Source organism: Eptesicus fuscus, chromosome 7 (assembly GCF_027574615.1).
Source record: "Eptesicus fuscus isolate TK198812 chromosome 7, DD_ASM_mEF_20220401, whole genome shotgun sequence".
Taxonomy (NCBI): Eukaryota; Metazoa; Chordata; class Mammalia; order Chiroptera; family Vespertilionidae; genus Eptesicus; species Eptesicus fuscus.
Window position 1 is genome coordinate 85,903,851 of NC_072479.1, and position 27,401 is coordinate 85,931,251.

Below are 27,401 nucleotides of genomic sequence, written 5' to 3' on the forward strand. Positions count from 1 at the left end.
AGCCACATGTGTACCGAACACTTTTAGTCCCTGCAGCAAATCAGAATGGTGCCAGCCAAGTGCCTCCACTAGCTGGTGAGCCTGCCATGGATGGAGGAGAAAATGTTAGTAGTAAGGGAGTGAGTGATGACAAAACGGCCATAGCTACAGTCAGACAATCCAGAGAGAGTACTGGATTTTACCACTTGTGTCAAGCTAGAAGAACCCTCCTCCCATTGGGGAGGTGCACCTACCTTCCACCCATTTCCTTGCCTTATCATACTGTATCTTCCTGGAGAACTAAGACCCTGGCTCCTCCACTCCAGGAAAAGGCTGAGCAGTACTCATTCTCTATAGAGTTCATTTTTATAAAGACTGGAATAGGGTAGATGAAAATGTAAGAACTGTAAAGATTTTAGAAAATGTAGAACCCAGAGAAAATGTCCAAGCTCCACCATGTAGCACCAGCAACCAATTCTTGCGCTTTCCTTCCCTGTCTTAGTAATCCCCTCCACAGATTCATGTAATTGGAAAAGTTATTTATTCCCTGTAAAGTCTGCAGGCACCAGGCAGGTTATAGCCTGGACAATGGGGAGTGACTGCCTTAGGCTGCTTTGTGCAAGAAGGCCACCTTAGGTCTCCTTGAGGACATTGATCTTGGCGCAGATCTTGAGGGCTGGGCCCAGCTTGATGTTCATGGCACTCATAAGATGTTCCTCTTTAAGTAATAAAAGGGCCTGTCCATCAATCTCCTGGGAACGAAACTCCTCTGCAATCTCTTGACAGCCTAGAAGAAAATGGGAATATGTATGAGAAAGTATATGGTAGCACCACATAGGAGGGGAAGACTTGAAAAACATGCAAACGTAGCAATGGTTAATCCCAAAGTATGTGTCCCAAATTCAGTAATAGGAAGATTTGAGATGACAAGCTTTGGAAGAAAAGGAAATCAGCAACTGGCTATTTAAAAGAAAGCCAAGATCATGGAGGAACTAAGTTCCAACCATAGAAATAACCTCATTCAAAACAGCCTTAGGTGGGGGGGAAATGGTGGGAACAAAAATGTTTTCTTTTACACTGGCAAAAAAAGTTCAAATGAGCCTTCGTGACACTTAAGAGCACAGAACTCAGACAAATAGCAAAAAGGGCAGGGTGATTTCTGGAGAAAACCATCCCTTTGTCAAGAATAGCTCATAAACATTCCTGCTTTGAAGAGAGTGGGGCAACAATGGCCCCTTACTTTCTAATCCCCCTCTCCACTGAAAAAGTCTATCCATGGGAGGTATCACAATCACATAAAAATGTGCTTTACCCAAAAATTATTGGTAAGAAAGCTGAATCATAGGAGATGAAAAACACTGAAATTGCTGACATAACAGTGGATGACAATCCAGATGGAATCAGCAGACAAGCCTGTGGGCATGTAACTTGTATAGCCTTCAAGCCTCTACTGCTTAAAAGTCGGTTATGTTCCCTGTTCTCAAGGCCTGTGTGAAGAGCTCAGGAAAACTAGATATGTGACCTGAGTTCTTTTGGATAGGCCCTCAGTACCTTGTAGAGAAGCGATGAACTCATACACCTCCTCTACACTCCAACGGCTGGGATTACTGGACAGGAAAACAGGGTTGATGCCGTGTAATTCTGGGGTTGGTGGAGCTGTATTGGGGTTCCCGAGGTCTCGATCTCCATGCCCCACTCTCACTGATAAAGGCCCAGGAGATGTTGGAGAGAGTGCTTCATCATAACTGGAATTATCCGAACCCCGGCTAGAGTCCTCTTGACCCTATAAAGAAAACCGAAAACCAGTGAGGCCATGAATAAGTTTCCTCTGCCCTCCCCAACCGCCCTGCGTTTGGGTTCATATCGGGCATGAAGGAAAAATGAATCTTACCACAAGTGAAGTAATTTGTACTTCATTTGCAAATGTCCAGTCACCTGTCTACTCTCAAGTGCCTTTCAAGTATAAACTATCACTCTTGATTCTCCCCTTCTACCAATGATCTAGATGTTCCCTACTCAAATGTAATGTAAGGATTAATGGATGCATAAACCAGTAATCAGAGGAGAGGAGAAAAAACAAGTCAGGATCTTGGAATCTGAGTAAGGCAATCAATGCAAAACCAGAGTTCTGATCTCACACTGGTCAGGCCCATTTTAAAAGTAGGTGGCACTGGGACAGCAGCTCACCCGGTGTCGCTTGCCCTGGATCTTGGCACGGGCGATGTCAGAGGAGCTGCGGCGGGGTCCACGCCGACGAACACGAGCATAATTGACTTCTTGAAACTCTTTCATTTTTTTCCTCTTCAGCCGAAACTGGTGGCTACAGCTCACATTATACCTACAGATCAGGCACATGTAGATCAAAGGTGCTACAGAAAACTACCTTGTTACCCTAAGCTGAAGGTGAATTGGTATTTTAAGAGCTGATTTGGGGGAGGCTATGAAATCAAAGGAGACATTCAAGTATCAGCTGTGAGACTGATGATCCTAGGGAAGGGCTATAATATTAGATGAAAAAGCCACTGCTGAAGGTGAGGAGGGGGTGCCTCCAGTACCTCTTGGCACAAGTCATGGAGCAGAATCTCTTGGAGCCTCGAAACTGGTCTGCAGGGGCGTACTTCCCACAGTATTCGCACTTCAGGAGATTCGCCTTCTTATCCAGCTCTGAAAAACAAGGCATCATCGAAAGCTGCCATGGGTTTCTGCTGCTGCTCAAACCCTCAGTAGGCCCAGAGCGGGACTAATTACTCTCCGAATTTCTCCCCAAAGACCTACACCACCCTAAAGCATAAAGTTCAAATTCCAGAATCATAAAGGCATGTTCATTTTAGTCTTCCTATCCTTAAGCTAGACTATTTCTATTTTGATTACTAATTTTATCCCAATTCATACTCTCAGATTTCAAGCAAGACGGCATTTCTGAACAGGAGAAAGGAACTAATCACTAATGCCTAGAAAGATATCCCTCTCCCACAAAGTTTCCAAAAGCAGAAAGGAAATGTAAATAAGAGTCTTTAATATGGATTATAAAACCTAAAGAGAACTGAAAATTTAGAAATATCCTATTTTACTTAGATTATCTTTTGAAAAATATACCCTTACAGTAAATAATTTAACAGCTTATTTTAGCCTGACAAAATTCCCCCTAATCCTGTGGAATTCCTTTTGTGTGATCTACATATTCTAGTATGTGATACAGTGTCTGTGTCTGGATGCACATTATATAACTCCCACTTTAAACTGATGATTACTATTTTATACTGAGTCTTCAAACACATCTGCATGAGCCTCCTTCCCCAGACGGGTCTCTAAGGAAATACTTACCAGCAGATGGGCTGTCCCCTCCCAAGGGGCCACATGACTGGTTCTCATTCAGCCCTGTCAGGAGGCCCGTCTGTAGAGGCTTCTCAGACTCTTTCAGTAACTGAGAACAACCCACCTGTCCCAGAAAAAGGTCACAGTGAAGTTGGCCTAATTCCCTTCTGCTTCTCCATAGCTTTCCCCAGCATTTCTTACCCTCATGCCTTTGCCGGATTTCTAAGTTAATGGTCAAGTCTGGTTCAGAGAGAATCATTTTCAATATAGGAATCAAGAGTCTATAACAGGCTTTTTTCAGACAAACATTGGAGAACAGATTCTTACCCTGGCTCCCTCTTTTGTCCTTTTCCTTACTAAGTTGAGGGAATGCACTAGCAGTCAGGTTACCTACATTCTAGTTTTGCAACTCGTGGTACTTAGAATAGTCCATTAACTTTCTACCACAATTCTCTTCATTATAAACCAAACCTAGTTTGTCTAACAAAATATTACAGCTTTTAAGGTACCTCCTGCCTTTTCTTCTCCTCTTCCCAAAACTTTCATTTTCTAGTCCACATATTTCTTTTTCCCTTCCTTCTTTTACAACTCACCAAATGAACAGCAGAACTGAATCATTCTCTAGTAACTAAATAGTTCTGATCCTTCTGATTTTAGTGGCATTTGAAAAGACAACAGTCAGTCCAAGCCCCGACTTGAAAATCCCATCTTCCGGCCCTGCCCTCACCGGGAAAGGTTCTGCTCCTTCCTGGATAACGAAGCCTTCAATGATGTGGGTGAGAATCTGGGGCTTCACAATGGCCTGTGGGGGTTTTGAGTCGCCCATCTGTCTGGACACCATGGCTAGTGTAGGAGGTGGTGCTGATGGGGCAGGAGCCAAGGATATTAGTTCACTGCTTGAGGTATTAGCATTCACATTGGTCACTGATTCAACTTTTTCTGGAAAATAAACACAAATTAAGGAACAGATATGGGATAATGTAACTGACCCATCTATTAGCCAAGCCAGCCTAATCTTTGACAATAATACATGTTCACCTTTTTTTTTTTTTTCCAGAGAGAGGAAGGGAGGAGGAGAGAGGGATAGAAACATCAATGATGAGAATCATCCATCAGCTGCCTTTTGCATGCCCCCTACTGGGAATCGAGCAGCAACATGGGCATGTGCCCTGACCGGGATTCGAACCGTGACTCCTGGTTCATGGGTCCACACTCAACCACTGAGCCACACCAGCCGGCATGTTCACCTTTGCTCATTCACCCTGGATTCCGTTTTCTCAATCTACTCATTTGTCCACCAAGTTCAGACCCATACTCTACGGAAGCAGACTTAACTGTTAGCTCCCTCACTCAGCACGTTGATCTGTGTGGACTCCGACAGCCCTGAGCAGTCAGCCTCTCACCTCCAAAACTGCTCTTCTCCTCCATGGCCTTCGGGCTCTCTGCCACCGGAGATGCCTTGGCAGGAAGCAGGGAACCCAATGTGGAGACATCATCTCTTTCCTCCTCAGACTCAGCCTTGCGTTTCACACCCAGTGTCTGGGGCTTGCCCTATAAAGAACAGAACAGGAAAGAAACCAAGAGTTATAAGTAAAAGATAAGGAACCATAAATACTCCATATTTTCAGAAAAAATTTCCTTAGTTCCAGATTCCCCAATTTGTATACTTCTGACGGTACATTAAAATTCCTGGTCATTCCCAAGAAGTTTAACTTCCACCTCAGGACAAAAGAAAATGCAATGTTCATTAGTCCTGACATAGACCTTGAGACCCTGGATTCATATGGCCCAACTAAGAACTGTTGTTTTCTAAAGATTATTTAGGTGGCTACAGCTATCTTGATCTAACCTAGTACAGATCCAAAAACCAAGAATGACTTCAGTAGCAGATTTAGGAGTATGAAGTTCAGATATTATATACATTAACATCACTCTCTCTTACAAAAAGAATACCAGTATCTTAAGTTTCCATTAATCTCTCTCACACACAAGGAACAAATAAATAAATACTTTCTAAACTCTTCGTTCCCCTACTAAGTTAAGCTCTAATTCTACTCAGCCACAGTGCCCCCCTGGCTGTGTTGCTCAGTTGGTTAGAGTGTCATCCTGACACACCAAGGTTGTAGGTAGGTTCAATCCCCCGTCAGAGCACATAGAAGAATCAACCAATAAATGCATAAATAAGTGTAGCAACATATCCCTCTCTATCTCTCTAAAACCAATCAATCGATAAATGTTTCTTTTAATTAAAAAAAAAGAGTGACAGTACCCTCCAAACCATCAGACATCACTCACCGGCAGGTGCACAGACTGCATGTAGAAGGCAGCAGGGACCTGGGCTACAACAGGTGAGGAGGAGGTAGCCCCACCCTTTACTACATGCGCTGTCCCCTGCACAGGAGCCAGGGTCATCCCAGAGGTCAATGTGGAAGGGCACTCCTGCAGTGCACCAGGAGCCTGGGATGATGGTGGCGAAGAGGCCAAATGGGCCTGACCAGGCTGCATTGTGCCTGGCATCCCCCGGGAAGTAGGCACAGCAGCTGCCAGCTGTGCCAACCCCAAAGCCTGTGCCTGCGCTGTACCTGGCTGTCGGGTGCCCACAACTTGCACAGGAATATGGGGTGGTGGTTGCTGGGAAGCTGACATCTTAGCAGGCCCTAACTGAGGAGGCTTGATCGGTGCTATAGGTGGTTTGGATTGGAGAGGGATGGGTGGCTTGGGAGTTGGATCAGGTGGGAGGGACAAGGGTGAAGACTGAAGCATGGGTTGAACTACCAGGGTTTGGGCTTGCTGCTGGGACTGGGAAGGTGGGACCTGCTGAGTAGGTGGGACCTGTGGTGGCTGAGGGGCAGAGAGAGTTGTGGCTTGCTGCTGCTGCTGCTGTTGCTGTTGCTGCTGCTGCTGCTGGGCCAACTGGAGGTGTGTGGCTGTGTGGAGTAGCTGAGACTGACGGTGCTGGAACTGTTGCTGGTGGTGGATGGCAATCTGCTGCTGGATCACCACTTGTTTCTGCTGGAGGTGGATCTGTTGCTGTTGCTGAATCAGGGAATGGGGTTGGATCTGTGTGTAGGTGGCTATAGAGACCACGCCCAGAATGGAACAAAAAGGAAGAAAAGCAGAAAATAATCATCATTATGGGAAGTAAAATCGCCTTTCCAAATTGTACCGTTTTGGAATCACACAATGGATGGAAATCTAACCTAGAAGGACCTAAGAGACCACCTCATTCATTCTCTTTCCTGAGTCAGACATTGCCAGATATTACTATCTCCAATCTTAAAGATCTCAAGAGAAGAACTCCCTTGTTCAGTCGTTTAATGACCTCCAGTAATTTCTTACATGTACCTAACTTTTATTTCCTTTGCTATACTTAAATCCTGTTACTTTGAACTCAGTCAAGTAAGTTGGCCCATCTTCTATGTGAATGGACTCTGAGTTCCTCAAGGCTGAGTCCATGTTTTATTCATTTTTACTTCCCTCGAATCCAGCCCAGCACATTAGAAACACTTAACTGTCACTGAAAGAATAAATGTCCATGGAGGTAAATATACCAACATCTTTCCACGAATGTTAGTTTTTAAGACTCATCAGTTTAGGTCCCCACCATGAGAAGTCTCGGGAGTCAGCAGCCGAAGGTTCTGACTTTGCCCAGTTTCCACCACTGTAAATGAGTTGACAACCTCACTCCCCGCTCATACGCCTACCAGATTGTCCAGAAAACATATCTGTTATGAAACACTTTGGAAACAGAACTGCTATAGTATGTAAATACTAAGTTATTAGCAACACAACTGATAATTAACTTCTGTAAATAAATTATCCATATGTAGCAACAACTAAAGTGCTAGAAACAAGGAAGGTAAAATTAAACATTACCAAGTAAAAAGAAAAACATTACCAAGTAAGGTACACATATCTAACTATATCTAACCAGAATCTGAAAGCAAGTATAAACTATTTGGGGTTATTATATTAATTCTTTTTCACCCTTATCATTGACACAGATGATCATAAGATGACTGTGTGTGTGTGTGGGTGTGTGTGTGTGTGTGTGTGTGTGTGTTTGTGTGTGTATATATATATATATATATATATATATATATATATTATTGACTTTAGAGAGAAAAGGAGAGAGAGAGATAGAAACATCAATGATGGGCGAGAACCATGAACCGGCTGTCTCCTGCATGCCCCACACTGGGGATCCAGCCCACAACCCGAGCATGTGCCTTGACCAGGAATGGAACTGTAACCTCCTGGTTCATAGGTCAATGCTCAAATGCTGAGCCACACTAGCCAGGCACAAGTTGACTATATTAAACCAGGGCTCTATTTGCTAGTCCTAAGTGCCCTAGGACACTTATACAACCCCTGCTCTACACTGGGCCACCTAACCACCATTAAAACACAGATGAGGAGAGTATTCATCCTTTATGCTAGATTTAAGCTCCATGAGGACAGGGGATCTATTTTTCAAAGATGTAACCCTGGCCGTCCTAGAACATAGTACACAACTGAGTAAGAACAGGGTAAATGAATAGGTAGAGAAAGTAAACTAAAGAACTCAGGGCCTAAGGCAACTTGTAAAGTGATTGCTGCCTGGTGGAAACAGAAGAGATCTCTGTTGCCTGTCCTCCTGCTCCCTGGACCAATATGATCAAGGGTGATGTGACAAGGAGAAGCAAGAAAAAGGCAAAGAAAGAAATGTATCCTGAAGCTTTCAAACGGTTCTGAGAATAATGACATAATGAGAAATGATTGTTTACCTGAGCTAATAAGGGTCTGGCTGGGAGCAGGTGTAGCTGTCCGTGTCAGGTTCATGCCCACGTTCTGCTGACCAGTCCCATCCGCTTCTGCCTTCTTAGCTGCCGCACTTTCTGCCTCTGTCTGGCTGCCCTGGCTCACAGTCACTGTTTGGGCTGCAGGCAAGGGCTGCACCACTCCCGTGCCCTTCCTGGGACAGCTCCCACCACCCCCCATTCCTGAGGAAGGCAGCTGCCCCAAGCCCCCAGGGGCCTGGCCACTTCCGCCTGGACCCATGGACCCTGGGATGCTATTTCCACTGCCTCCACCAGCTTGACTAAGGTTGAGGGACTGGCCTGAGGCCCCTGGGGAAGCCTGAGCCACAGCGAGGGCCTGGCTAGAGCCCTGGGAGAGGCTGGAGACAGGGGGTGCTCCGGGAGGAATGGCCTTCTGAGTAGAGCCTTGCATTTGAGGTCCTTGGGCTGAGGCCTGTTGGTTCCTCACTGCCAAGTTCTGCACCTGAAAGATAAGAAGAACAAGACTGAGAAAAGGTGAACAAGAGGCACTAGGGTCAAAGATTTCAGTGACAGATTCAGAAGCAGCAAAGATCGCTACAGATATTCCACAGCCCACCTCAACTTGTATGCTCCATTTCCCAAATATATACATTAAAGGCTTTCCAGTCACCCAGGGAAAAACTCCTACATCAAATTTTATTTTTCAGTCTCCTTTATTCAGTATCAAATCTATCACCAAGTACAGTCATTTATTCCTTCAAAATGTCTCAGATTTTCCCTTTTTTCTCCATTCATTCATTCATTCATTCATTCATTCAATATCTACCAAATACCTACTATGCTTCAGGTATTACACTGGGTACTGGGAATGCAGAGATGAAAGACACAATCCCTGCTATTAATGAGTACTTTCTACTAGAAAAGAAAGACAAGAAAATCACCAATAACAATATGACACTATGCACAGGTATGCACAAAGTGCTATGGGAGCCCAGAATAGGAAGAGTAACTCAGAATACAAAGATTAGGGAGGACTTCCTAACACAGGTGATGCTTGACCTGAGGCCCAATCGGTAATAGTGAAGGTGAGGGTTTGAAGATATAGGTAACATTTGCAACACCATTGAGCCAAGAAAAAGAATAGCATTTTTGGAAATTATAAATATTTCATTTATGTTTGGAGTGGGTTAGAGGGAGTGGCAAGAAATGAAACTAGGAAGGTAGGCTGAGGCGAGGGGGGTAGAAAGGTGCCAGATCATGAAGGGCTTGGTGTGTTAAAATAAGGAGAGTCTGAACTTCAGTTTGGAAACAGAACGTGTATCTATCGTCTTCATTGTTGCATTCCCAGCACCTAGCACAGTTCCGGACACATAGTAAGTACTCCAAAATATGAATAGAGAGAAGGAATGATGAGAACCTAATTGATTACAGGAAGCCACTGAAGAATATTAATCAGAATAAACATGATCAAATCTACAGTTGAAACCATTCTTTTAAACATTGCTGATGGAAATGTACATGAAATGAGTACAACAACTATGGGAAACAGTTTGGCATCATATCCTAAAATGAACATTCACACATGCTATACTCCAGGAATTCCTGAAGAGAAACCCTGGCTGTGTACAACTGGAGGCATGTATGAAAATGTTCCCAACAGCACTATTCATAGTAGCAAGTGCCTAGAACAACCCAAGTGGCCATTATCAGAAGAGAAGATAGATGAACTATATTATATTCACACAATGGACTGTTATATGGATATCAAAATTAATAAAGTACAATGACATACAACAATATGGATGGATCATGACAATAGCTATTAAGAAAGCATTCTCAAAGATTGCATACAGCACTTTATGGATTGAGAAGAGCACAAATACCTTTAAAATAAAATATGTATTTTTTTATATATTTTTATACACAGGGGTGGGCAAAAGTAGGTTTACAGTTATGAGTATAAAAAAGTTTACTCTTGTATTATTTATTGTTATTATTTATCTACTTTTGCCAACCCTTTTGTGTGTGTGTGTGTGTGTGTGTGTGTGTGTAAGGCCTAAAAATATTGGCCATGTGTTCATCAATGTTGAAGCTAGATGGTAAGTACGTAGAGATTCATATTTTTATATGTTTAAAATTTTCCATTATAAAAATGTCTTTATTATATGTAAATACAATAAAACCATATAAAAAGAGACACAAAGGAAGGATGAATTTACTAGTAGGAATCAGAATGTCTTCACCCTGGGTAGAGGCAGGCAGTAGATGAAACTGAGATTGCTTATTGTATTATTAAAACTTACTGAGTAAATAAATAAAAGTGCACCATGAATGGACCATTAATGAGAATGTCATGAGCCAAGGGTTATGATTTATCAAATTCTGCATATCAGAAGTTCAATTTAAAATGCTAATAACAACATATATTTTCTAAGAAAACTTGTTCTGACAGTAATGTGGAAGAGGATTAGAAGTAGAAAAAGGCTGAAGTCAAGAGGCCAATTGGAAAACTAGTATAGTAATTCAGGTGAAAAATGAAAAGAACCTGGATTCAGGCAGTAGGAATAAAGAAGAAGAGATGATAGCTTTAGAGAATGGTTTACAAGAATCATCAGGATTGGGTGCTGGGGCACTTAATATTATCTGGCAATTATACATTTTTTTCTAGTCAGCTTCCTTTCCATAATGGCTACTTAAAACATTTCTACTTTCCCTATACATGAGAACCACTTCCTCTTTCCCCTCTCACCCACCCCTATGGAAACAATAAAACCATTATATGAGCATGATGCTTCATCAGTTCCACCACCAAACCTATACATTCAGCTGCAAAAGCACCCATCGCTTATCTCTCCCTTCTCTCCTTCTATCCTTCCTACTTTTCAAGAAGCTTATATAATCAATTTTCTCCTGTCTCTTCAATCTCTCCTCTATTGGCTCCCTTCCATCAGCATCCTGGAACCTCACTTCCCCTCCCCCAGTTTCATCCTCTTTTCTGTTACTGCTAAACTCTTTTTTTTTTTAAGACATTTTTTATTGATTTCAGAACGGATGGGAGAGGGAGAGACAGAAATACCAATGATGAGAATCATCTATCGGCTGCCTCCTGCACACCCCACACTGGGGATTGAATCCGCAACCCAGGCATGTGCCCTGACCAGGGAATTGAACCGTGACCTCCTGGTTTGTAGGTCGATGTTCAACCACTGAGCCACACCGGCCGGGCTACTGCTAAACTCTTAACAACTGTTTACATTCACTGCAACTATTCCCACTATCCAGTCATTTGCGTCACCCCAGACTCCACTGAACTAGCTCTCATCCATGTCGGTGACTCCATCTTTCTTGCCATCCCTACTGCACTTGATGAAGGACCCTTGCCACTCTTGTTCCATTTTGACCCTTTGTCTTCATGACACACAATCCAGATTTTTCTTGTCTCTGTCAGTCACTCTTTACTACTCCCCTTAGCCAGCCATCAACCTTTACTCAACCTCAAACTCCTCTATTTTCTAAGGGCTCATCCTAACCCTCAGGGCTCCATCTGAAAGGCTCTTTTCTTCTCAATCCATACCATATCCCTAAGAAATTTCAAACACTCCCTTGATTTCAATTGTCATCTATATGCCTACTACTCTTGAATGTTTACCTCCAACTCAGAGCTCGTGCACCACATAAAAACTGCTGATCCAGTATCTTCTTCTGGGTAGCAAGCACTTCTAAACCAGCATATCCAAAAGTGAACTTCACCCCAAATCCACTTCTCCAACAAATCCACTTCTCCAACATTCATCTCATAAATATCACTACCAGCCAATTCTCTGCAGTGCCACAGCTCATCTCAGGCATCTCCATCAACTCTCTACCACTGAATGAGTTCTCCTTTTTTAATAACCTCCTAAGTTTTTCTCAAATCTATTCATTTCTGTCCATCTCAACAACTACCATTTATGATGTTGCTCTTCCCATATTCACTCAAACCATTTCCATTTATCTTCCATAGAGGAGCCAACAGTCTTAAAAATTTTAAAAAATCAAAAATCGAATCTCTCATGTCACTTCCATGTTTAAAATCCTTCCAAAGCTTCCCACTGCCTTTCAGATAAAGCTCCAAATTCTAAACACAGCACCTAAGGTCTTGCAAGATGAGGTTTCTCTGACCATCTCAGGCATCATCTCCATTCCTCTTTGCCAAACTCCAGGAACACAGGTCTTCTTTCAATTCCTCAAATATATAATACTCCTTCCCTCCTCAGGATCTTGGGCCATGAGGTTCCTCTGCCTTCACCATTCCTTCAATGTCTTCACCTGACCAACTTCTACAGACCCAATTTAACTGTCACCTTCTCAGGGAGGCCTTCCCAAGGCTACATTAACTCCCTTTCAGAGCACTCAGTACTTTCTAATGAAGCAATTATCAAACCATCCAGGTGATTATTTATTCGATGTCTGGTGCTTCAGTGATTTGTAATCTCTATCAGTCTAGGGATTATGACTTTCTTGGGCATTCAAGGCTAAGGAATGTCTGATATATAATAACGATAGCTTGCACTCTTAACACTCATTATGTCCAGGCACTGTTCAAACACTTATACATATCAACTCATTTAGTCTTCACAATACACCCTGAGGTAGATATTTGATAATATCGTACATGTTTTATATATGAAGAAACGGGCCAAAAGATGTTAGGTCATTTGCCTAGGGTTATATAATAAGTCATGAAGCTGGAATCGGAGCCAAACATCAGATTCACATTTTTAACCACTACTCTGTCCCTCCACATGTGGACACTCAATGAGTAGATGGATAAATGAAACAACTGGATATGGAAGCAGTCTCAACCACATCCCTGAGCCTACTGCTATTACCAGAGTCTAAAACAAAGGTCTGACCTTCTCACTAAATGACCCCAAGCATTTCTATTTTTTTAATATATTTTTATTGATTTCAGAGAGGAAGGAGAGGGAGAGAGATAGAAACATCAATGATGAGAGAGAATCATCAATCGGCTGCCTCCTGCACACCCCCTACTGGAGATCAAGCCCGCAACCAGGACATGGGCCCTTGACCGGAATGGAACCTCGGACCCTTCAGTCTGAAGGCCAACACTCTATCCACTGAGCCAAATCAGCTAGGGTGACCCCAACCATTTCTTAGTAGGTTCCCTAATTTTTCTTTCTTCACCAGGCACATATTTCTAGATGATTCTTCCTAAAGTACTTGCTTTATCCTATTAATCAGCTATTCAACAACCAGCAATGACCCCTGTTACCTATGGAGTTACTTGGCTTTCAGACTTCTCCCTAACAATGACCTTTTCTACCAAGCATGTTGTCTCCTCTTAATCCACTCCCCGCAACTCATAGTCACGTATGTGAAATTAAGCCTTACATATTACTGTTCTGTCTCCAGTTTTCTTTTCTTTTTACTCCAAATCAAATCATACCCATCTTCCAAAAATTTGCTCAAGTATCCCAAGAGTCACTGAGAAGTAATGCAGCCAACTCTTCTCTACTTGTGTCACTCAAAGTTAGAGCAATTTACTTTTGTACTTCTTTGTTCTCCAAGCTCTTTATAAAGACTTGACACATATTTATCCTCAGCCCTCCTAAGTTTCTAGTATACATCTGAGCACATCAATAGAAAACTCAATATTTACTTGCTAACTGATAAACTAAAATAAAAATAAGCATTATGAGATCCCAGTTTATATCCCATTCATAAGAAGATAAAAAAATTCAGGCTCAAAATATGTATACAACACTAACACTTTATATATATTTATATATATTTGGGGGCAGGGAGATAAGGCATGGTGAGAAGCAATGGTGAGAAAGATTTCACTGGGACTACACTGTGAGCAGAAGCAGAGAGAGCTACAGGAACTCATAAAGAGAAGGAATCAAATATTCTGCCAGCAACTCAGCCATGTCAGCTTAACATCTATGGAACAGAATTCCCTCAACCATCCCTCATCTTCCAGAGACAGTACTGCAAGAAGAGAGAATTAAAGACTTCCTGAATAAACTGAGCCATCGAAGGCTAAAAAAAAAAAAAAAAAAAATGTTAAGGAAATCAGCCCTATGTTAAAAATAAGACTTCCCAGATCCAGAGGGCTATTTTCAGTCAAATCTATTTTCCTGCCTAATTCAAATAACTCAAAAGTTGTAAGGGATTCAAGTTCTATAGAAATTAAAGGCAAAAAAAATAAGAATCCTGAAAAGTGGTAACGAGGCAGAAGGGTGGGCCTTAGCCTGTGGTCGTTCCCTTCATCCTCCCCAGTGCCCGTCCACAGGTCAATGCTGCCACTGACCTGATCTGCATCTGCATGAACTCCCGGAGACTGAGCAGATGGCACCTCCTGCTGGACTGCAGCCACTGCCCCGTTAGGCATCAGGATGAGCTGGGAGGCTAGAGGCACATTCCGGCCCAGGGTCCGGTTTACCTGCAATAGGTTTCCCAGCTGTGGCTGGCAAGGAGAGGAGGAAGAGCAGAGGAAAGAGAACAAGAGGAAAAGAAGAAAGACAGAAGAAATGGAAGGGAAGGACCACAAGACAAAATAAACAGAAGATACGAAACAGCGAAGTCCTGCCCCTTTCCACACCAACCCAGGAGACCCTTATGCTCCATATGTGATGAATCATCCAGAAGAAAACCTGGAATGTGTATAAAACTACAGGTTGATAACCAAGAGTCAAACATGAAAGAAGCTGAGACAATGAGAATTTCAGAACAAGTATTTATGTACAGTAAGTAGATAGGCTAAGAGAACACTCAGGATTTGTGTACTTGAGCCATAGGCCTAAAGATCAGAGTATCTGATGCTAATGTAGTCAAATGTTAAGGTGAGCATCTTCTAACTTGGGATCTCCATGTAATCTGCAGGCTACCTGTGAATACTGAGCATTACTTCTAGAGATAAGGAGGAACAAGTAGATCAGCTTGTCTTAAAACAGCTGGGTAACTATGGTTAAATAAAACAACTTTTGCTCAAGTCCTAGCCAGGGACAAAACGATTATGCCCCTGGGACACTGGCAGTTGTGTCTGTGGCTTACCCGTAGATACATCTGAGCCTGGGACTGGTTGAGGGGTGGGGAGGTGGTGTTCCCCAGTAGCACAGATTGGGTCAAAGTGGTAGCACTGGGAGAGCTCACACTCTGGGATCGGCTGATGAGCTGGGCGGCCGACGTGGTGGCCAGATTGATCTGTGCGGTATAGAAAGGAACCAGGACTAAGGATTTAGGAGACATAAAAGGAAATGTAAATGACTGATAAATTCAGAGTGACCCGGTCAAGAACAGAATATCTCACTTTCATAGAGTCAGGGGAAAATGAATACCTTCCTATCCACAACCGTCATCCTGGCTACTCCAGGGTATTACCAAAGTAAACAAACTGGGCCTAACCACTAGCGTAACAGTTGAAAAGGCAAAGGAACGAAACGGAACAAATTTTACTTGTCATTGAAGGGTCCAGAGATTAGCCCCTTCCCTTTACTATGTCTTCTTCCCCAGGATTTTCTTTCTCCTTTCTTAGACCTCCTCATTAAGACGCATACAGATCCAAGTTGGTCACTTTGCCTTTTACAAACTTTCTCTACATAAGGGCAGTAAATACCACTGATGGCTCAATAAACACTCCCAGATCAGCAGCACAACGTTTAACCCAGAGACGAAGACCCAAAGAGAGAAGCCGCCCCGTGGGGAGAAGCAGCACTCACTGAGGCCTGGGTGGTGGCAGTCTGCTGCTGCGCAGTGCTGGTGTTTGGGGAGCTGGCTTGCCGACTGGCAGCAATGGTGGCCTGTTAGAGATGAAAGAAAATAAGAAAGAGCAGAAACAACAAAGGAAAAGGCTGTGAATCTTCCAGTAATAAATCAGAGGCACAAAACATAATAGACATTTCCAATAAGAACTGAGAGACTCTATTGTGGAGCAAGGACAAGTATATTCACTATGCCAATAACCCTCACATTACCACATGTGTTAACCCAACAACTCCCACATAACCCTCCTGGGACAGCCAGGCAACCTGTCCTCCCACTTTCTTTTAGGTGGAAGAACCTTTGGTCAGGTCACATCACGAGTCCCTGGTAAGCCTAGCCCAGGGTTGTCCAATACAAATATAACGCGAGCCATATATGTAATTTTCTAGTATGCACATTTTTTAAAAGAAAAAAGAAACAGGAGAAGTGCGCTTTAATTTTTTATTGAATTTATTGTGGTGGCATTGGGTAATAAAATTATATAGGTTTCAGGTGTACAATTCTATAATACATCATCCTGTATTGTGTGCTCACCACCCCAAGTCAAGTCACCTTCCATCACCATTTATCCTCCTCTACCCTCTTCCACTTTATTTTATGTAAGCCAATAGATCTCATTTCTTTTTTTTTTTTTTAATATATATTTTATTGATTTTTTACAGAGAGGAAGGGAGAGGGATAGAGAGCTAGAAACATCGATGAGAGAAACATCGACCAGCTGCCTCCTGCACACCCCCTACTGGGGATGTGCCCGCAACCAATGTACATGCCCTTGACCGGAATCGAACCTGGGACCCTTCAGTCCGCAGACCGACGCTCTATCCACTGAGCCAAACCGGTTTCGGCCAATAGATCTCATTTCAACATGTAACCAATGTAAACGACTAAGATATTTTATTTTTTGTCCTTAGTAAGTCTTTGAAATCCAAATTCTCAGTGCACAGCCCCCATGTGAACTGGCCACGTCTTGAACACTCAAAAGCTACACATGGCTAGTGACTACCACACTGCACAGTGCAGGTCTCGACATGGCCATCCTACTTCTAAAAGGGAGTTTTTCCACAGTTCTTACTGCAACCCCTGAAGCTAAGATCCATTCGTCCTCCTACAGGAGGAGCATAGGAAGAGGAGACTATGTTTCCAGCGTGGCTTAGTGGAAGATGCGGTATGCCCCTACCCACCTGCAGCACCATCCCCTTCCCTCTCGGGCCAGCTGGCTGCTGACCTCTCACCTGCTGGACGGCAGCCAGGCTATGCAGCTGGGCATTGCTGAGCTGCTGCTGGAGCATGAACTGGTGGAAATACTGAGCCGCATTGGGCTGACGCTGCAGTGCCTGCAGAGCCTAGGAGGAGAAAGAGAAGATCAGCCCACTGAGACTCACTCCCAACTCCTATTCTACACAAATCGCTGTGATCCTGTGAAAGGGACTCGTGGCAAGTAGAGAAACAAAGGAAGATGGGAGTCTGGCTAAATCATCAACTTCTGATTTGTCCAGTTTGTTTATATGAGAACCAGTAAGTTCATATAACCCTCAAAAAGTGGAGAAGCAATTAATTCTGCTATGCTCTATTCTATTCTTGTATATAAAGAAAAGTAAAGCAGTGTAACTCACATGAACGCTTATTTCCCAAAATGGAATCTGGAAATACATAATACAGCAAGAAAAAGAATTGGGACTAGACAGGATAAAAATCAATGAGATGTCAATTAATGTAAAGAGAAGAAAATAAAAGACCATATTCTAGGGGTACAATAGAGGTAATAGAGCCCTAAGGGGTTGAAAAGGGTGAAAAAATAAGAGTAAGTAGTAGCTTATGAAAGATTCTATCAGGTAAAATTTTCAAACAACTGGCATTTTCAAATATCTATAGTATAATGCTAATGGGTGTTTATAAACATGATACCAGTAAGTCAGTTTTAGTGTTAATTAATATTCTCTAATAATTAGAGCTATTCTTATGATGTGCATAGCTATTCTAGTAACCTAAATATTTTAAGTAAAAGGCCCATTCTCAGATTTTGAAAAACATGGAATTTACTATTTGTCTAAAAATAAAGCTTTAATCTAAAGAGTTTTACACTCCATTACTCAGAATGATTTATACAAAAGACTGAAGATTAAAAACCTGGCAATCCATGAAGAGAAATGGTTGGAATCTACCTATTTGAACTGAATGGTATAAAAACAAAACAAAAAAAATAACACCTTAGTTTAAAGACTGAATCTCATTCTCTGTTTGCTTGCTCAAATTGTTATAAATTCCTAAGATTCTCAAGGGCTAGCAGGGACCTTAGTCATCACCTAATCTAACTCCCCCAGTTTTCTGGAAAGCAACTAAGGGCAATTATCTTCCAGCACCCTTGCCTACCCCAAGCCAATGCTCAGAGATCACAGCCCCTCAGAGTTGAGCCTCACCTGCACTGCTTGCCGCTCATACAGTGACATTTGAGCTATTTGGGGCCGAGAGCTGCCCCCGGAGCTGGAACTCCCATTGGTGGAGTTGGAGTTCTGCTCACTCTCCGTCTCCATGACAGTGGTCCAGGGTCCCCAAGGCTGGTGCTCTGACTCAAGACCTGGATAAAAGGAGCAAAGGGTTAACATTTACACCTGATCTCAACCTTTTATTACATGTTCTTCAAATTAGATACAAGAATCTTCCTCTTCTTCCATAATCCACAATTCCTAGTGTTATAACTACCAAATCTGCAATACACTCTTCCCCCTCACCCAACACCCTCTTTTGACGTTATGCAGTGTCTCAAAAGAAACAACCTTTACATATTCCAACATAGCTGTCATTAACATAAAACAGCCGGAATGTAAGACAGCACCTCATAATACTAAGGCCACTTTACATTCCCCTAACACTCTGTAACAGTTTAAAATCTTCCCGTTTAAAACTTATAGCTATCCCATTTTTATCTGCATCTGCTTAAAACTTATGGTTAACTCATTCTTATCAGCATCATCTTAACGACGGTGACCATTTACTGAAAAGCCACTAGGTGCCTCCTCTCACAGAGCCAGGCTCTCTCTTCATATACATTGTCTCTCCCAGTGCTGTTGGGTAAATAATAACAACCCCACTTGACAACTGTGGAAATGAGGTTTTCTGAAATTAAAGAAGTTTCCCTAGTAAGTATCGAGTCTTTATACTAGCACATGCTACGTCTTCAAACCAGAAAGAAGTGTGTGATTAAGGCAGGATCATTCAGTGTGAGTACTCATTGTCCTCATTTTATGGAGGAGGGGGCCTAGGATTCAGATATGTTAAATACATCATGGAAAGTCATAAAACTGGGAGGTGGAAGAGCGAGGCTACAGCCCAGGGAGCCCAAATGGCTGCCTGGTTCCAGCTCAGGTTACTAATAACACCTCAGGCCTGGTTCCAGCTCAGGTTACTAACAACACTTTCCCTTCTTATACCTCAGTTTCCCCATTTGCAAAGGCTTCACAACTGAATGTAATATGTCGTTTTAACAAATGACTCCCACGTATTAAACATTGAATAGGTAGTAATGAAAATCAGTAAGAGAGTAAGATTCAGTTTTTTTCAGTCCACTAAAATGATCGCAATCTACCCTCTGGGGTGTACACTAACATTCACTGGTAAAAACCAGGCAAAAAAAAATTAAAAAAAGAAACAAGAAGATATGTATGCCTCCAAAGCAGCACTAAATGATAAGGTTTGTCTTTGTTCATTCTTACTTTTTCTCTCTTGTTAAACCTGGACACTATATTCTGCACTTCTGAGGAACAGGGGCCACTAGAAATATTAGGTCAGCAAAGCACTATTTGGTTTACAAACGTAGACATCAAACCAGAATTGGTGCTAAGGGCTGTCCACCGTTTTATTGTGGTGGGTTTATCTTAATGACCGCATCCAAAACAAGCAAACAAAGTCAATAAAATCAAACCGCTTGGCCTACTAAGCAGAGTCGGGGAGATTTCTTGTTATTCCATTCCCAGTATCACCTGATCGCAGCAGTATCCCCCAAGAACTACCCATCTCTGCAGTTTCTTTTGGAAATAGCAAATGTCACTGAAAACACGAGTATAACCCAGGACGAATACAAGGAGAAATCATATCAGCTTCCACTCCAGTCCATCTTCTCCCCACATCTTTTGCCAAAATATCAAAGCACTAAACAGATACAGACCCATGAATCCTCATTATCAGCATGTGAAGGAAAAAAAGTGGGTAAGGATTAGAGGCAGCACGCACAGTCGTATAGATCACGGACGGGACTTGGTTCCCTGGACTCGGAGACATGAGACCCCCTTACTAGCTAGGGGGGGACACTAATTCCTACATTCACAGGTGAAAATGCCAATAGACTATACGATCGATCCCTCACTCCCCCGCTCCCTCCCTCCCCGCAAGAACACAATCCTTACTATTAATGTCTTCAGATTGTGACATGACTGTAGAGATGGAAAGAAAGGGACCGGCTTTGAAGTCTTTGCTAAAACCCAGGGAAGTTATCAAAACCAGGATTCCTGGACCCCAAGGCTCATAAATCTAGTCGTTGGTGACCAATGTTGGAATTGTGAAACCAAGCACCGAAAATAAAAACGACGAAAAGTTTGGGCGGCACGGTGGACTTCAGTTTCCCGGAATGAAAGGGGAAGAAAGAGTGAGAGAAGCTGACCCACAGAGGTCCCCAGAATGGCTGACCCACCCACGGCCACCCTGAAAGGTGTGTATGGGTTGGGTGGGTCAGGAGCACCGATCCCCCTGGGGCGGGGCTGGGAGAGGATCCCGACGTGGACCCGGGGCAGGGCCGACCGAGCCAAGCGGTCCTTGGAGGGACTCGGTCTCCCTCGGCACAAAACTCTTGCCTTGCAGCAAGGATGGGGCGTGGGAAGGGGGTGGCGGGAGAAGGGGGTGTTCGGGGAAGGCTGTGCCAAAGGAACGGAAGCAATCCGGAGAGCGGGGGTCGCAGACGCCCAGGGGTCCTTGGCTGTACGGAGAACCTTGATGGAGAAGCGAGGTTCCAAAGGGAAATCAGACACACCGGGCGGGGGAAGGGGGCGGCCGGAGCGGCCCCGGGAGTGCGCGGACCCAAGCGAGCCGGGAACTGTGCTGACGAGAGCGGGGCGGCCGGCAGCGGAGAGGCGGACAGAAGTCAGGGGACTGGAGGCTGAGGGCCCCCCGCGGACCCTAAAAAGCGGGGGGGGGGGGGGGGGAGATAACTAGACAGCGAGCATGCTTGGAGCGGAGAAGCCAAGTCAGAGGAGGAAAAATGAATGAGAAAATGAGCAGTCAGAAGCGGCGAGGGGGACGGACAGACAGCATCCAGCGCCGCGACGTGAGCGGCAGAAAGACGAGGGCGGGCCGAGCCGGAGGACCCCGAGCCGAGCGCCGGAGGTGGGCAGGGAGAGGACCGGGGGAGGTACCTGGGGCGTCACACAGCCCGCGGCGGGGCGGCCCGAGCGACCTCCCCGCGCAGCCAAGCCCCCCGGGGTCCGCCCCGCCCCAGCCCCGCGGGCGCCGGGGTTACCTTCGCGCCTGGCTCCGCACCCGAGGGCTCCCGGGGGGCGTCCGCCTCATGGGCAAGGGGACCCCAGGCTGGGCGGGGGGCTCGTCGGCCTCGGCGGCGGGCTCCCCCTCGCCTCCTCCCCTTCCTGGAGGGGCGGGGGCGCCGAGGGCGGGGTGGGAGGCGCCCGGCGCGGCCGCGGCACCCCGCCCCTCCCGCCGCTCCGGGTCCGGCCCGGCCGCGGGCTGCCAGGCCTCCGGGACGCGCTCGGGGCCTGTCACTTCCTGCCGGGCCGAGAGGAGGGGGCTGCCGGCCGGGGGCTGCGGGCCGGGCTGGAGGAGGGGGGGGGGGGGGCTGGCGGGGAGGTGCTTCCGGGGCAGCGGACCCCTCCCCCGGCCCCCCTCCCCTCGGCGCCCTCCTCCCCCTCCCGCCGCGGGTCCCTCGTTTCCTGCCGGCGCCCGTTGCCATGGCGACGGCGCTCCCGGGCCTCCGCGCTCCAGGCCCGGGGTGGATTGCCCCCCTTCTCCCTGTTTCGCCGTCCCTTTCTCCTCTTTCTCCTTCTTTCTCTCCCGAGTTCGGCCCCGCGGACGGAGGGGCGAAACGGAGCGAGTGCTGGCCTCTAGTGGGGAAGGCACCTCTCGGAGAAAAAGGGGGAGAACGGGGGGAAGTGACGTGGAAAGGGGAGAAAACAAGGTGTTTTCCCGGGGCGCCTGGGGACAAGGCGGGGGAAAGAAAGCATCCAGGGGACCCCCGGGCGGAGAGGGAGCCAGGGCCGGCAGCGGCCCCGGGGAGCCGACAGCCTGGGAGAGGCGAGAACAGGGGACCAGAGCCGAGACGGAGCAGAAGGAGGGAGAACGTCGACGGTTGCCTCGCCCCCCTCGACTCCCAGAAGGCGGGAAAGGACGCTCGCCGAGACCGGGAGCCCTGCAGGAGCGGACCTTCGCTTCCAGGCGGCCGCCTCGCCTCCCTTGCTTTGAACGGCACGTCGGGGGCTGTCATGTCAGGGGTGTTGTGTCCCCCGTACGTTCTTCGTTGTGAACGTGTGTGTGCGCGTGTGAACCGGGGAGAAGGCAGGGGTGTCAAGGGGAGAACAATGGGGCTGTATCCCGGAGCACCTAAGCATCGGATGAGGCGGCAGCAGCCTTTGTCATGTACCCGGTTTTCATTCTCTTCAACTTGGAACCCTTGGCACCTAGGGATGGAGCCCTTACCCTGCGCCACTCGCTGTTTGGGAGGCTTGGGTGGCACGAGCGCGCGGCGCAGAGATAATGGCCCTCATTAACCTCTTGCAGGAGGGGGCCGGCCAGGCACACCTGGTGGATTCACACGAGGGTCGATGCTGTCTCTGTGGTTCTCGTAGCCCACCAATGGTTGTCACCTCCTCCCTTGTTCCAACCTCTGTTCCAGCCGGTTGTTTTCTTTGTCAACCCACTCCTGACCCTCGCCTTCCAAAGCCAATGCATGATTTGGTTTTTACAGGAGGTAGAGACGTGTTCCCTTTGTGTGTAAGTTAGACCCGTTCAGGTTGGCATTGAGAGAGGCGTGTGGAGGCTCTTCCTTGGCAGGAGCCAGGTTTGTGTCAGAGGAGCATCCAGGCCAGGCTTCAGGGAACCAGTCAGACTAGGAGGCGAGGGGAGAAAGGAGAGGGCAGCCAAAGGGCTGGCAAAGCGCAGGCCTGCAGGGCGGGGCGGTGGCAGGGCATGTCGCCAGGGTGAGTGACAGGCTTTGGCTGAGGATGAACTGAAAAGCTTCTGGCAGAGCATTCGTGGTAACAGCTAGGTAAGGCGTTAGTCATTTAGACTCGGGGCCTGCCCACGTGTAAAGCCTCCTGGGGAAGGCTTAGGACGGGTATGCTGAGCCTAAGCGGAACATCCGAGCACCAAGAACAAGTTGTACCTATAGATAATTTTCAGATTATGTGATATGCGGGTCGAGGAACATTACTCCTGCGCTTTCATGGGTTCTGTGGGAGAATCATCATTGAGTGTCTACAGAAGCCCTGTAATATTTCTCAAGGACAAGGCGGCCACATGCCACGAGTGTCTTTTTTTTCCAGTCGCCTATGGAACTTGCATACCTAATGGGTGCCCGGCCATTTCAGCCCCATTAGACGTGGAGCAGAACCACTACCAATTCACTTCGTTACATCCCACCTTCAAGGATTTTTTTTTTTTAATTTCCTGAATCTTCGGCCCCTACATCTACTAAGAGTTACCCATTTAGATGATGTCAGGGGAAAAGATAGTGATGAAGTATAATTTTGTTGACTGTCGGATATAAGTCTAGCCTAGGAATACTCTGTCCCAGAGCATGCCTCATTAATTATGAGCCAGTGGTCTAACTTAGGTAGAGACTTTACCCCATATTTCGCAGTCATTCGCTTCAAGTTCGTAATTCTCCAAGATACAGGCGTCTTCCTGGGTCATAGGTTTAAGCAATTTCCCAAAGAAAATTTCAGGATAAAAAAAAAAGAAATGTATCAAACAGTAAAGTGAAGTAGTAGACAACCTCCATTCCTAAGGCAGTCCACGTGGGCTGAATCAGCTTGGAAACAGGTACAGAATTGCTTCTCAGCCTAAATGGAGCAAAACAATTTGTGATTCCTAGAAAATGCACAGCTGGCTTTTCTTTTTTCTAAACTTTCTCATTTTCATTTAATGGTCCTGCTGGAATGAGTCTTTTCTTTTTCAAACCAAATAGTTCTTGTGAATGGAGGCTAAATAATTTCTTTACTCTGCATAACACTGCAAGTCATTAGCCTAAATAGGTGAACAGGAAATGCATTCTATCTGGTGAGTGGAAACCGAACCCTCCCCCCTGCAAACTTACCTAAATAAGGAAAAATCAGGATCTGAAAGGAAATCAACTGTTTAGAAGCAACTAAATCAAATAGAAAATAGGCTAATGTGATTTTGTATATCAACTGAGCATTGAATGAGCATTCTTCAGGCTTCTCTTTTAAGCCCCGCATTGTGCAATCCTTAACCCTAGAGGTGTTAGTATCCTTGGAATGTGTCTATTTACAAGTAACCAAGCAAGTAAGCATGGGTGATCACATTTTTATGTAAATGTGGGTAGGATGAAGCAGGGAGGGGGTTGGGGGGGGAGAAATCAAAACCTTTACTCTAACCAGCACCAGTGTGGGATGTAAACCGTCATGCACATCCCACCCCATCCCACCACAATTCTACATGCCACTTTAACGTCTACTTGGGAGATGAAATGAAGATAATGGGGATTTATAGATAGTCAAAGCAAAAAAGAACTTTAAAATTATCCAAGCCCCTTAATTTTGAGTGGAGAAAATTGGAAGACTAAAAGATGAATGAAGAAGGGGAACATTTTATAAGACTTGGCAAATAGATGTCCAAATATATTTGTTAATTAAATTAATTTCCTAGATGCTCTCCTTTCTCTCAACTGAAAAAAAAAGGGGGGGGGGGGGGAATTAAAACATATAAGGAGACTTCTCATTCCTCACCACTAACACCCATGATGGTGTTCAGGACATGCCCCAAATACTAGCATAGCTCCTTGGTAGATTAGTTATTTAAAGCTAAAGAAGTTTGAGAAAAAGGTAGCAACAGGAAAGTCACTCTGACTTCTTCCTTCTTTCCTCTTTCCTAAGCCAGGTCAAAACACCCTCTGAGAGGTGCCCCTGAAGGAATGGAGGATCCTTATCTCTGAAGACAAAAGAACACCAAGAAGAATTCACTTACCTCATGCTCCTTAACTTACGATACTCCTCCCTGACTATGCACACTTCATCAAACCCAGCATAAAAAGACACCAGTCTAGCCTGACCGGCTTGGCTCAGGGTTGAGTGACCTATGAACCAGGAGGACATGATTAGAATCCAGGTCAGGACACATGCCCAGGTTGCGGGCTGGACCCCTAGTGTGGGGCATGCAGGAGGCAGCCGATCAATGATTCTCCCTCATCATTGATGTTTCTATTCCCTGCTCCCTTCCTCTCTGAAATCAATAAAAATATGTATTTTTTTAAAAATACACCAATCTAACTTGCTTTGGTTCCTCATTTCTTCATGAAGGCTCTTGTGTTACATACAACTCAAATAAGTTTTGTTGAAATCAATTTGTAGGCCCAAGATGGAGCCACTCCGGCCTAGGGTTCCCCCGTCAGCAAACTGAAACTTACATAACATTCATGTCCCTGCAAATGTTCCACTCCACCAGAAACAGTCTATCCAGTCAGCCAGTCCCCAAATGCCAGGCCAACTCTGGGCTGTATATTACTACCTTTTTCGTTGTTCTTTATCCTACAAAGCTTCCTGCCTTGCACCTGATTTTGCAGTCCTCCTAATGGAGACTGTCCACTTGATGAAGTGTTAAAGTTTGTCACCTAAATTGTCTCCTTTAGTCATTCTTTTTGTTTTTGTTTTGTTAGTCCTCACCCAAGGATATTTTTACATTGATTTTTAGAGAGAATGTAAAAGAGAGGGAAAGAGAGAAACATCAATGTGGGAGGAACACACGGATTGGTTGTCTCCTGCACCAACCCTGCCAGGGCCTGGGCCGAGGAGGAGCCTGCAACAAAGGTACATGCCCTTGACCGGAATCAAACTCAGGACCCTTTGGTCCGCAGGCTGATGATCTATCCACTGAGCCAAACCAGCTAGGCCTCCTTTAGTCATTCTTTTAATAATTTGTATGCTTTTCTCCTGTTAATCTGTCTTTGTCAGTTTAATTTTCAGACTCAGCCAGGGACCCTAAGGGTTGAGGAAAGCTTTTTCCTACCCTACACCCACCATACTCCTTTTCTTTAGAACAGAAGTTTAAAATTACTATGTTGATTGTTTCAACTCAATATTCCATGTATCACTACCTTCAAAAGAGACATACACTCCCACCAAAGCATCAACAGTTTAGACAGTTACCATCGATTAAGGGCAAATCATGCACCTCTCAGCTTTGGTTTTCTTTCTGTAAAATGGGAATAACACCCAGTATTGTTTTTGGAATAGTGAAATGTTTATACAGTATTTCATACAGTAACTGACATCATTCAAGCTATTATTAGTTTCCTTTAGTAACCCAGTATATTTTTGTCATCACCAAATGTATCTAAATCACTCTTTTTTGTCAGCCTACATCATAACTTTCTAAACTCACAATTAGATAATAAGTTTATGAGTTCATGAATTTACTGTTGAGGAGAAAACACTTTTCTTCTATTCTCTTAGGTTCAATTAATGGGGGTCCGTGCTTTAAACTAACCAAAGCCAAATTAGCAGGAGAAAAGACACACAATTTTTATAAATATTTACTTGTATGGGAGTTCACAGAAAAGCAAACTCAAAGAGGCTATTAGAGGAGCTTCTATGCCCTTCTGAACAAAGGAAAAGGATTTGGGGCTTTCAGGGGCATAAGTTGCTAAATTGTTGGGAGAAGTGCTCTCTCTTCTCCCTGGGTGGGGATTGGGGTGGGGGACTGGAGGGGACCTTCTTCAAAGGGAAATTTATTAGGCAGAGAACTCTTTCTGCATCTGTTAATTCTCAATTGCCTGGAGCTCAAAATAATACTTATGCCAAGGTGGTCTATTTGGGGGCAGCATATTCTGATCCCCTTATTACTATCGTTTTATTTGAAAAGAGTATTCCATTTTTCCTGTGTACAAAATTTATCTTTTTGGGACTTCAAGTGTGTCTTTGGTCTACTTTTCCAGGACTTGGGTACAAATTGGTTTATTTATACCATCTGGGTTTGTATCCTAAGCCAAGAGAGCTAAACCCCTGGGAAGAAGTCTAAAGGGAAAAAATATTCAAAATATACTTAGAGCCTCTCTCTGTTCATGGCTTCACAGACATTATTGCATTCAACCCTCTCAATAACCTTTCTCTGTTAGCTATTATTAATCTTTAATTTACAGATGAGGAAATCAAAGCTCAGGAAGGTTAGACAAATTGTTCCACGTTCATGGGAGTAGTAAGCAATAGAGTCATAATTTAAATTTAGGTCTGTCTGACCCCAAAGTTCATAACTACATCACATCATTCACAGTGTGAAAGTAGAGTAATGCAGGTCTATTTAAAATGCTTAGCACACACGTAAATGTTTGTACAAAGAAGGTTAGCATTT

The 27,401-nt window shown here is 44.7% G+C and overlaps 2 protein-coding genes across 6 annotated transcripts in view; one reads left to right on the plus strand and one right to left on the minus strand.

The window, feature by feature from the left end:
- Positions 1-25,310, plus strand: part of M6PR (mannose-6-phosphate receptor, cation dependent) — a 38,710-nt gene extending 13,400 nt beyond the window's left edge. The window contains exons 8-9 of one of the 3 annotated variants that reach the window (XM_054719293.1): positions 3,952-4,070; positions 24,936-25,310. In XM_054719293.1, the coding sequence (XP_054575268.1) occupies positions 3,952-4,070; positions 24,936-24,965 (149 nt within the window). In that variant the 3' untranslated portion in view covers positions 24,966-25,310. Of the gene's footprint in view, positions 1-3,951; positions 4,071-4,351; positions 4,705-24,935 lie in introns of those variants that run through there. The other 2 variants (XM_054719292.1, XM_054719294.1) reach the window with 2 other exon arrangements.
- PHC1 (polyhomeotic homolog 1) lies at positions 504-21,405 on the minus strand. 3 transcript variants are annotated; one of them, XM_054719284.1, is made up of 15 exons: positions 21,328-21,405; positions 18,239-18,396; positions 17,054-17,164; positions 15,779-15,859; positions 15,114-15,263; positions 14,371-14,502; positions 8,061-8,556; positions 5,590-6,368; positions 4,698-4,845; positions 4,022-4,233; positions 3,304-3,418; positions 2,535-2,643; positions 2,167-2,317; positions 1,531-1,762; positions 504-766 (listed from the first exon to the last, which is right to left on the minus strand). In XM_054719284.1, exons 2-15 carry the CDS (start codon positions 18,350-18,352, stop codon positions 612-614), a joined length of 2,985 nt encoding a protein of 994 aa, XP_054575259.1. In that variant the 5' UTR covers positions 18,353-18,396; positions 21,328-21,405; the 3' UTR covers positions 504-611. The 3 variants fall into 3 exon arrangements, with proteins under 3 accessions (XP_054575259.1, XP_054575258.1, XP_054575260.1); XM_054719283.1 differs by having other exon boundaries at positions 14,371-14,526; XM_054719285.1 differs by lacking the exon at positions 14,371-14,502.
- Positions 25,311-27,401: the final 2,091 nt, after the last annotated feature.